The 10,601-nt window shown below is 37.2% G+C and overlaps 1 protein-coding gene across 6 annotated transcripts in view; it reads left to right on the top strand.

Moving 5' to 3' along the window:
* The first annotated feature begins 1,213 nt into the window (after nt 1-1,213).
* Nucleotides 1,214-10,601, top strand: part of diaph2 (diaphanous-related formin 2) — a 440,846-nt gene continuing 431,458 nt past the window's right edge. For all 6 annotated transcript variants that reach the window (XM_088009428.1, XM_088009427.1, XM_088009429.1 and 3 more), the window contains exons 1-2: nt 1,214-1,301; nt 1,863-2,233. In XM_088009428.1, the coding sequence (XP_087865554.1) occupies nt 2,150-2,233 (84 nt within the window). In that variant the 5' untranslated portion in view covers nt 1,214-1,301; nt 1,863-2,149. The remainder of the gene's footprint in view (nt 1,302-1,862; nt 2,234-10,601) is intronic.

Genomic DNA, 10,601 nt, shown 5'->3' with positions numbered 1-10,601 from the left:
AAGGTGAACCTTCTTAGGAGTGCCAAGATTCAAGAGGTCACAAAAGAGCCCTGTAGTTTATAAAGCACTGCGGATCTTACTTGACTTAATTAAAGTCAGCTTTCACAATTCAACAGTAACAAAATGACTAGTTAAACTGGTGCAAAAAAAAAAAAAATTTCAAAAGATCATAAGAGGGCTGCAGTTAACAATTACATGGAAAACTATTTCAATTCCTGTTTGAATTGTGAAAATACAGATGTTATTGCCTGAAATGCAGTATTATATGATTCCCTTAATGTACACTTCATTGCTTGTAAAGGATGCACCTGCAGCTAAAAAAATACTCAGCTCTTTCTGCTTGACTTAACATCAATACAGTGTAAGGTTCATCTGGTTATTTGTTATTTTTTTGAAAAAGCAATGAATAATTGAATGGAAAAAGGTGCTTATGGAAATTCTTTTCTACATAACTTGAACCTGGTGAAGCTAAAACTATGCATCTTAAAGTATCATGTATAGAATATATTTACAGACATGTTTTTTAATCTTAATTGCCAAATGTAAATAGTCTTTGTTCAGTTTTGCCTTAATTATTGCACTGAGTATATTGTTCAGTACATGACTTTTTTAATGCTTTTTTTTCAGTCTATATAATTCAGTTAATGCTTATTTGAATGCTTAATTAGTTGATGATTATTTCATTAGTTGACTAATTATCATTAATACAATTTATTAGGCACTTACTTAATTTTTCTATATGGGACAAGAACCTTTCAAAAAAGAAAATCTAAATAAAAAATAAATCTAGAAGGGAATAAATTATTATTGCCAAACCTGATTTTAAATAAAATTGTCATTTTTTTTCAGCTGTAAATGTTGAGAGATTTCTCAACATATACAACACAGTGGGTGTAATTTGGCACCAGATAACCAAAACAATTATTAATATATTAAAGGGCTAATTTCTTCTGTAAATGATGTGGACACAGTTTGTAATAGTTCTACTGGTGTCGCTTCCACAGAAAAGCGATTTACATGTGTATTATCATAACACAGGTGAACAGTAAGCCATACAAGCCTTTTCTTTCGTCCCTGATCTATTCTTACAACTGATTCCCATCCTCCTGCTGTGTGAAATCACACACTGACCTCTCTTCCATCACAGTCTCCGCCCATTCGACGCCACGCCGACCTTACAACTGTCAGCACATCTGGCCAATGATAATTCAGCTTCCCATTTAAGGCACACCTCATTGCCCAATCACGTGTCGTAAGAGGCGGGCGCGTTGTGGGCCTGGTTTTCAGGTTTGGTTGCTGAGGTAAGCTCCCGTTTGAAATTTCTGACTTTTCTTTCACAATATTTTTATTCCCCATTGCGTGTTTGTGTAGACTATCGTTATATGCGGCTGGGTGATGTTGTTTCAGTTAAAATAAAGTGTGTTTGTCGGGTAACAGTCGCTCAGAGCTTGATCGGTGAAGCGCTGCAAAGTATCTCAAGCATAGAGAACAACGGTGATTTTTCAACTATGACAACCGTTTATTGATTCTGATCAATGGCTGTATCACATCTAAAAATGTTGAAACGTATAAAAGCAGCTGTGTCTGCATTATCACCTATATAAACAAGTTCACTCGTAAGTTTATATTAGAAATAGACATTTGCTTTGTTGGTCAGTGTATTATAACAAGCTGCTTTTATTTTTCTATTGTTTAGATTAATATAGCTAACTCTGACAGGTTTGTTTACATATGTTTTAGCCCGTTGTTGGTGGCTCTCAGCATGCTGACAAGGAAGAAACACGTGTGAGCAGAAACTTAACGTCCAGCACAGTCTGAGAGAGTAATTATCTGTTGTTTGCACAATGTTGTGCTACTTTCAGAGTGCCAATACACCCTGCTGTTTGAGGTGACTTAACTGCCGATCAGAGGAGACCACACACAACCACACCTCTTGTACAAGCAGACTTCTCTACCGGATGGTTTTGGACACTATGTGGAAGCGGAGAACTTTTTACTTTTGGCATTTTTAAACGGGATGGATTTTGAGAACACATAACTTTGGATAAACGTTTTGTATTTTTGCTGTTGGGATTTTTTTTTTTCCCTTAAGTGGAGTTAATCAAGTTTGAAGCTTGCTTCTGGAAGGGAACTGACTTCAAGAGCTAAAATGGACCAAGCCAGCGGTGGGGAGGATCCCAACAAGCCCTCTAAAAAGAAGTCCAGTGAGGATGAGGGGAAAAACAAAAAGCTGGTGGGTATTCTAAGCAGATAACATTTGTTGCATGAAATTTAAATTTAAAAGAGCCATTTGTAGAAAGTTAAAGCATCTATAGAGGTACAGAACACTCTGTCAACACACAACATTAGGCTAAAGGTATCGATGTGTTATTATTATTATTTAATGTATCTCCTACAGAGTGGCTGTAATAGCAGTCAGAGTTTAGCAAATCAGATGCTGTTATGCTGAGTGCTTCAATTTTCAAGGCATTAAGTGGATCATGTGATCATCTTATCAATGCTTTTCCTGAAAGTTTTTTTTTTTTTTTTCTTCTGAAGAGTGCTCTTGTTGTGACAGCTAGACCTGTATGCATCACGTGTTCATGCATACCTTGTTACTGGATTACTTATTGCACGGTGCAACTCGCGTGGTTATTGTGGGGCTTTTATTAACCCTGTGAGTGTGTGTGATTGATAAAGGGTGACCTTAGTCAGCTTGAGGGCAGTGTCTGTCAGATAACTGTAAACTTCGGTTGGCATTGGTTCATTTCTGGCTTCCACATCTGCTCGGCCTAGTGAAGAAATCTAGATAAATAGAGAAGTGTGCATATTTGAAAAGGAGCCCAACCTGAGTCTGACTTAGTGGTTCACTGACTTTATCAAGCAGTTCCTTTCTGTCAGTAGATGTGGTTACAGTTGAGGGTTTTGTTATCGGTACTTTGCAAAGTTTGTATTTTCCAATATGATAACGAAGCAGGACATTAACAACGAAAGTAGAAATGGAATACATTCCACTTGCATGTCACTTTACAGCCAGAAATGTCAATGGGTTTTATTCTTATACTGTTTAAAAGACTAATGCAAAGTAGTGAATTCTTGTGAGGTAGGACGGCTGGTGTCCAGCAACTTTTACAGGTGTCTCTACTTCAACACAGCCAAGTCAAATTATTGGGTCATTAGTACAAATTTGGAGAACTTGACTGCAAACTGAGGAGATAATTCGGCCATTTCAACCAGGGACGCATCTAAAAGTTGTATTACACCGGTGGAGTTGAAGACCCCTTAATTGCAAAAATCAGAAAAACTGGATGAAAAGCAATTCTGAACATAAGATTTTAAAACTTGCCACATATTCTTAATTTGTCTGGAGTTTGACTGGGCCATTCTAACCCATAAAATTCCCACACCATAATGCTGCCACCCCAAAACATTTCACTGTGAGGAATGTTATTTTTGGGGTGCTGTGCACCGTTAGCTTTCCACCAAACATCCATAGTGGCCAATATAATTTATTTTTGTTTTCTCAACTGATTAAATCAACTTCTTCCAAATGTTTTCAAACTTCTCCACAGCAATATCCATCTTTGAGTTGACTTGGTCTTCTTAATGCTGTTAATGTGGAAAAAGTTCAAGGCGTATGAATACTTTTGCAAGGCATTGTAATTGGAGTTAGTTGGTGTCAGGATGATCTAAAACCAACTGTTACCACATTAAAGACAGTGTTAAGCACACTGTTCAGCTGTGCTCTTTGTAGATGTCAAAGCTGTAGATGTGAGTAATTGCACGGTTAATATACTAAAAGCTTCCCATAGTGTTCTGCTCTTCTCACTAGGAGTTGGAGCGTGAAGTTATTGAGGAAAATCTGACTGCAGCTGAGTGACATCAGTTCTTAGATGGCAAAGCAGAAGCATGTGCTAAAATAACGTTTTCTGTTTCAGTACATCTTAAAATAGATTTGCTTATACATGAGTTTTTATTTCCCTGAGTATTTTCCTGCGTTTAGTAACTTTTGTTTTCTAAATAGCGAACAAACTGCATAGCTTTCTATCAGTTCTGAGAAGCACCACCTCTTGATGTGATTTGCTACAATTTTATCGACAATTTTACATTCAGACCATCGGATAGGAATCCTTTGTCAACTTTGAAGTAATCTGTCTGTTTAGCTAGCAATAATTATTGCTTATGACTGCATTGAGCCTTTATTTATGTGGGAAAGTTCCTTTGTATCAACTCCACGTCAGATGCTGATCCCAATGCATTTCGCTGTCTGCTGATAGCACGCTGTGGACTGCACTACAGTGTGTGGACTAATGCTAAAGTCTCCACTGTGGAAGCAGAGCAGAGCAACTTCTATAGCAAAATTATAATCATCTCAGAAGTCGACTGAAGGAGTCAATTAAGCAAAATCTAATGGCACTTGCTTATGCTGCAGTCTCCTTTGATTCATGCACAAACACCCAGTCTGGATCCACGCCTTCACTGAGTTCATTTGAGGATGCAGTGGGTCAACTGAGGTCATTTTCAGTGTTTTGACATGGATTTCTTTGAAATTTGACAGTTTATAAGTACATCAGAGCATAAAGGCCGTTATAGATTCAAGACAAAAATAACGTGGTCTTAGAGGAAGAGTAAATTTCTGTCAAAACAAATACATTTCTGGATTAATTTCACATATTTGCAAGAAAAAAATAGGATATTTTCTAATATAATGTATACAGCTATGAACTTTATTTTGTTATTATTCAAAGAGGGGCTAGTTTGTTCAAGAGTTTTCTTCTCTTTGTTCCCCTTTCAAGTCAAAAGTATGTGTTTGTGACTCAGTGACACTTGCTAAATCAGGTGAATAAATTTGTGAAATGTTGTAGATAAGCAAGGAAAAATTAGCATTAAGCCAACGATCTGTGAGGGGAAAAAACACTTCAATTTATTAGACAAAAACTCTGAATTTATCAAAAAATTTGTGGTAAAAATGTTAAGTCCTCTAAGCTTTAAGTAGTAAATGTAGGAGATTTGCTTAATTCATATGCACTTCTGATTTTAATATGTCAGAAAATCTGAGTCCCAATACTAAACACTTATAACGGCTTGTTTTCATAGGTCAAACACCAAATATACCTTAACATGCAGTAATGTATACGCTCTTTGTAGTACCACAGAAGCTGACACCCACAGTCTTCCTTATTTCCTCTCTTAGGACTCGGCCAATCGGCATGAAGGAAAAAGAATGATGCTCCTGGATTGGCTGTGTTAAATAGCAACGCTCCATCTGCAAATGGATGATAATTCCACAGAAAAAAATCCATGAATACTGAACCACAAATAGGGGGAGTTTGCTGTACCTAGTGTTCCCAAGATGCTCTTTGCTGGAGTTGTCTTAACAGTGAGATTGTCCTGCTGCTATAAAAATCCTTGTTTGACTCCTTCACAATAAAAAACAAACAAACCAGAAAACAATGCATTTTCCAGGATTATATTAATCTGAGGATTACAGGGCGGTGCTTGTTTTAGCTTTGGAGTTGACTGCACCCGATATAGTCACGCTATTGTAATTGTTCCTTGATAATCCTTTACAGTCAGTCACAAAATTGTTTTGTTCCTCTTCTTTAAGTGTTGTGGCCTAAGTAACTCCAAAAAGAACAACTACGGAGAATAGATTAATCTTACTCTTAGTGTCTTAATGTATTTCTGATTTTTAAAGACCTTTCTACATATTTTATTTTTGCATGTACAATAGCTGGATCTGGTCATTCAGGTCGGACCAGTCGTGCTTAAATCTGTCTACTTGCACTAGAATCAGCCAGGATTCATGTCAATGCAAGGTCTGAACAGGCCTGCAGAGCGACTAACTGATTGAAAGTGGCCAGGATTCTTGTGGAGATGCATTTACGCACCATGTGTGGAAACGCTCAGAGTACCCATTTGTAAACGGATCACCCCATATGTGTGATAAGACCACAGTGAAAAGGGCAGCGCTACCACATGACTCAGTCTGGGAATTTATGAACATCTTGACTGTTAACTTCTACTCCTCTAATGTGGTGTTTTCAGCTTGCAGTAAATGGTTTACAGGCGCAAAGTCGAGACAAAGTTTGGCGATAAGATGTGCCAGACAGGAAATCCCAGACTGGGCTGAAGTTGCATATTCTCCCAGAGCTAGGGTGGTGTTTCAAGAAAGTGTGATGACTTCACCACCTATATCACTTCTGAGGAGCTTGTGTAAGACGAGCAGTTTTGGTTTCTGAAGGCAGTCTCATGGCCAGGCATGTTCCCTGTTGCTCAATCTTCCTCTAGTCTAAAGTATAGCTGTTTGCAGAAACCTCAGCAGAGCTCTGAATTGAAGGAGGAAGTGATCATTCATCCCTGGGAGGAGCCTTGATTTGTTCTCCTCTGCTTATTCCCACTACAAGTCGCCTGTTTTTTGCACCATAGTTTGGTTGTAAACATGTAAAACTCATGAAACAAAACATTTAAATGTAACAGATTTTGATGGTTTCACATGTCGTAACACAGATGAGTAGTTTAGTCTGATAAAACAACTCAAGAAGTTACCAAAAGATTTGGGGTTAAATACTTAAAATGCCATGCAGATTCAAGAATAAGCTAATGTCCATCATCACACACTCATTTCTGCCTAAAGCAAAGTTAAAGTCGGGCTTCAAGGGAGAAGCTTCGGGAACTGAGTGTTTATTCAACAGGTTTCTGTGCAGGATTACATCATTTGGATTACGAGGCCCCACGTTGCAGAGACTCAGCCAAGGACAATCGCATAACTCTTCAGTGTTTTGAGAGAAACTCGCCTCAAAACCTGCCCGTTTTCTGGAGCCGTTTGTTTCCATACTGTTATTGCAGCGATAACATGGCGCCGTGCCATTCATTGGAGCAGGAAGATGGAATGAGATCTTTAAAAGGAGTTTAGTTGTGCTTGTTTGGCAAGAAGGGAGAAATATGTCCTCTGTGCATACCAGAGTAAAAGATGACCTCAGAGTGCAAATTGAGAAACGGATACCTCCCACTCTCTTAAAAAAAAAAAACAACAACCAAAAAACAATTGGGCTGTATATTTTTCACTGTGTTGGATCATGCATACTTTTAACCTGCAACATCAGTGAAGAAAACAGGCATTGGATCCATTCTTATTAGTTTTAGATAAAACAATGATGATGACTTTTCACAGCTTGTCAAATCTGGTCTCGAATCTCACACCTTCTGTCTCTGCTTAGGCATGAATTAATTTTCTGTGTTGTCATAAAGAGCATTAGTATATTCAGAAATGCTCTCTTATAAAAATGCATTTATCTGCCAAAAAATCATTTATTAATTAAACTGATAAATATCATTTATGTGAACACACTTTAAAACATTTATTAAATCTCAGTTTTCACATAAATAAAATTAACCTGTTTTGCATGCAGCTGTGCATTTTGGATTGTACACAGTAAAAGTCCCTTAAGCATTCCCATATTTTGTAACAGTAAAACTAACTTCAATGTATCTGATTGGAACCTTATGTGATCGATCAACTTTGATGCTCGGTGCAACTAGCTTCAGAAGTCATCTAAATAGTTATTTTCAAGTCCAGACTTTAAATTTAGTCATTCTCCATCCAATCTTACCAAACTCCAGCTATTTTACATAGAAGACTTGGGGAACTTTCAGTCTGTAGGTGTGTCAGGGATTTGCACAGACCAGCCAGAGAGAAGAAACACTGAAAATTCCTAATTTATTTGCAAAAAATGTCCAAAAAAAAATATTAGTTTGGCCCAAGACAGAGTCAACATAACAGACTTAAACTTGTGTTGTAACACAGAAAACTCCAGCATAAACTGAACTGATGAACAAAATATGAGGGGAAACTTAAATAGTGGTGACACACAACGGTTAGTAAGCTAACATACAAACCTCACTGATAAACGGATACAATGTTACAAGACATGGAAAAGCTTTGGTGATGACTATTTTTGCAAGCCACTGCAGGTTTCGACATAAGAAATGCAGAATTGCACTTTAAAGCAATGTTTTTGATATGCAAATTAGCCATGTGATCAGTTTGCTCATGATGAATCATGTGGAGCTTTCCATCTGGCAGAGCATGCTGACTAGGGAAAGGTGCAAGCACAACTGAGAAATTCCTGACATACTCTATCATGTTACAAGCCTTGCGGTAAAACTGTCTGTGGATAGTTTGTGGCAGCCATCTGTGACAAGTACATATTTCAACAGTTTGTATCCCATCAACACTGATTAGTCAATCTTTTCCACTGTAGAGCTTTTGAATAAAGTTTAAATATGTTGAGAATTAATGGGATAGTTGGTCAGTGGTGCTTTTTGGAGTCATGCTTGTGAAAATTGAACAACCTGTTGATGTGGGATCCAAAAACTAGAAGATTAAATTACTTTGCACTGAAAGTTGACATACGCACATTTTCATTCTTTTTTTTTTTTTCTTCACCATAGGAAAAGGACTACGGGAACTAAAAACTACTTACAAAAATTCTGAGACGAAGGCAGAACTCTGAGGTGTTTTTCCCAGAATTTGGAGAGTTTGAGTTCTAACTCGACTTCAATCTGGGAATTCTGACTTTGTTTTTCTTAGAATTTGGAATTTATTCTCAGAATTTTGACAATTTTTTTCTCCAGTATTCTGACATGTTTTTCTTAGAATTTATTCTCAGAATTTTTTATTTTTTTTTTTCTCCAGTATTCTGACATGTTTTTCTTAGAATTTATTCTCAGAATTTTTTTTTTTTTTTTCTCCAGTATTCTGACATGTTTTTCTTAGAATTTATTCTCAGAATTTTTTATTTTTTTTTTCTCCAGTATTCTGACATGTTTTTCTTAGAATTTGGAATTTATTCTCAGAATTTTGACACTTTTTTTCTCAGTTGACTTTTTTCCACCTCAGAATTCTGACATTTCTTTTGACATTCATGCAGATTGACATGAAGGAGCAGACAACTTTACTGACTGCGATGCGAGTTGAGCAGGAGGTGAACTAACTTTCTGAGGAACTTGTTGGATTTAAGTGATCTCTCTTTTTTTTTTTTTTTTTTTTTAATGTGGTTTATTTTTGGTTCAGTAGCCGTAATCCTCTTCCATAAATTATCTTCCTGTGATATTGAAGAGTATTTAAGGAATGTTCAAATGAGAAGCCTAAAGTTTTATCCGATTGGTTTAAAAATGTCTGTAGTTCTCTGTTGCTGAACCTACACATATTCCAAACTTTACTTAAAGTCAGGTCATACTTGTTTGTAACTTTGGACTCAACTTAACATTCTAAATGTGAAACGATAAGAAAACCTTGCGGCTAGCAAGCAAACTGATGGCTATTCAAGCTACATCTAGAACTCCAGAAAAGCATATGGGTTTCTGCTTGAATGCCTTCAAATGACTGGAAAAACGTGCTGGGGGGATGTGGCTGCAGAAATTTAACTTTGGAAGATGAGATCCATAAAAGAAGAGCAAAAACGCATCTCGCTATTTGAGGGAAAAATAGGCAAATAGGAGATTTGTTACAGAAATGCAAGCTGTATTGACAAAGCTGTGCCATCAGGAGCGGTGATATAACCGTTCTGTGTTTTTATTAGTGATAAGTTGTGAACAAAAGTGCTTCAGTAAACTCGAAGCTTGTGTTTTTTTTTTTTTAAACCCCTGTGCCCTGGACCCCTCTGCCCTGCTTGATTCAGATGTGTCTCTGCTCCAACGCAGCTGACTTCAGTGATTGAATCAGCTCCTCAGCATGTCATCAAGTTCAGCAGTAAGCTGCTAATTAGCCATCAGCTAATATCAGGTGTGATGAAGCAGGTCGGCTTTAAAACATGCAGGGCAGTGGGCTCTGAGGAGCAGCTACAGAATGCTGGAACAGAAAGTTTCAGTAGGCGTCTGAGAAAAGAAAGTTAGTGCACAGAACATGAACGATTTGTTTTAGGTATTTGAAATCCTTTGAACTCCTGCATTAGTATTATATGTAGCATTATAGTCTAATAGAACATGTCAAAGGGCACATTATTAGTCCAATCAAAAGTACAAGTATAAAAAAAAAGCTGATATGTTCCCCTTGTAGGGATGCATGGCCTTTTTGAACAGACATGTAGATTTGATCACATTTTCCAAAATGAAATGAGATGGAGAAGAACTTTAGTTCAGGATTTATTGAGCAATTAAATTGATGCATTCTGATTTTCAAATAAATCGGGCAAGAAATTCAAGCAGAGTAATGACAAAAAAACAAAAAAAACTTTGCATCGATCAGATGGGACAAGCAGGAATTGGTACAGTAAATCTTTCTTTTCTGCAGAAATACTCCCTTCAATTTGCCTCTCTGAAACACAGCACAGTCTGATGTTTTAGTCAGTTTGTGCTGCTTTAAAGGGCATAAATATTTTCCTCTTCAGTTACATTCAGACTTGGAGCTCACCACAGTCATTAGCTTCTATGTCTGAACTTGAGAAATATGGAAAAAGAGGGGGAAAAAAAAGAAGTTTAGTTCTGTTGCTTGGAGACCTAACACACTGGCACCGGTTATAGGAAGCGCATGATTTTGCATTTCTTACTTCTTTTCAACAAGCTTAATGCTGGACGTTATGGTTGGGAGGGAGGTAAAAATACTCAAAAAACACCTATAG

Source organism: Poecilia mexicana, unplaced genomic scaffold (genome assembly GCF_051168715.1).
Source record: "Poecilia mexicana isolate PSO_F unplaced genomic scaffold, ASM5116871v1 scaffold_10, whole genome shotgun sequence".
Taxonomy (NCBI): domain Eukaryota; kingdom Metazoa; phylum Chordata; class Actinopteri; order Cyprinodontiformes; family Poeciliidae; genus Poecilia; species Poecilia mexicana.
This window is presented reverse-complemented; position numbering and strand designations above follow the sequence as displayed.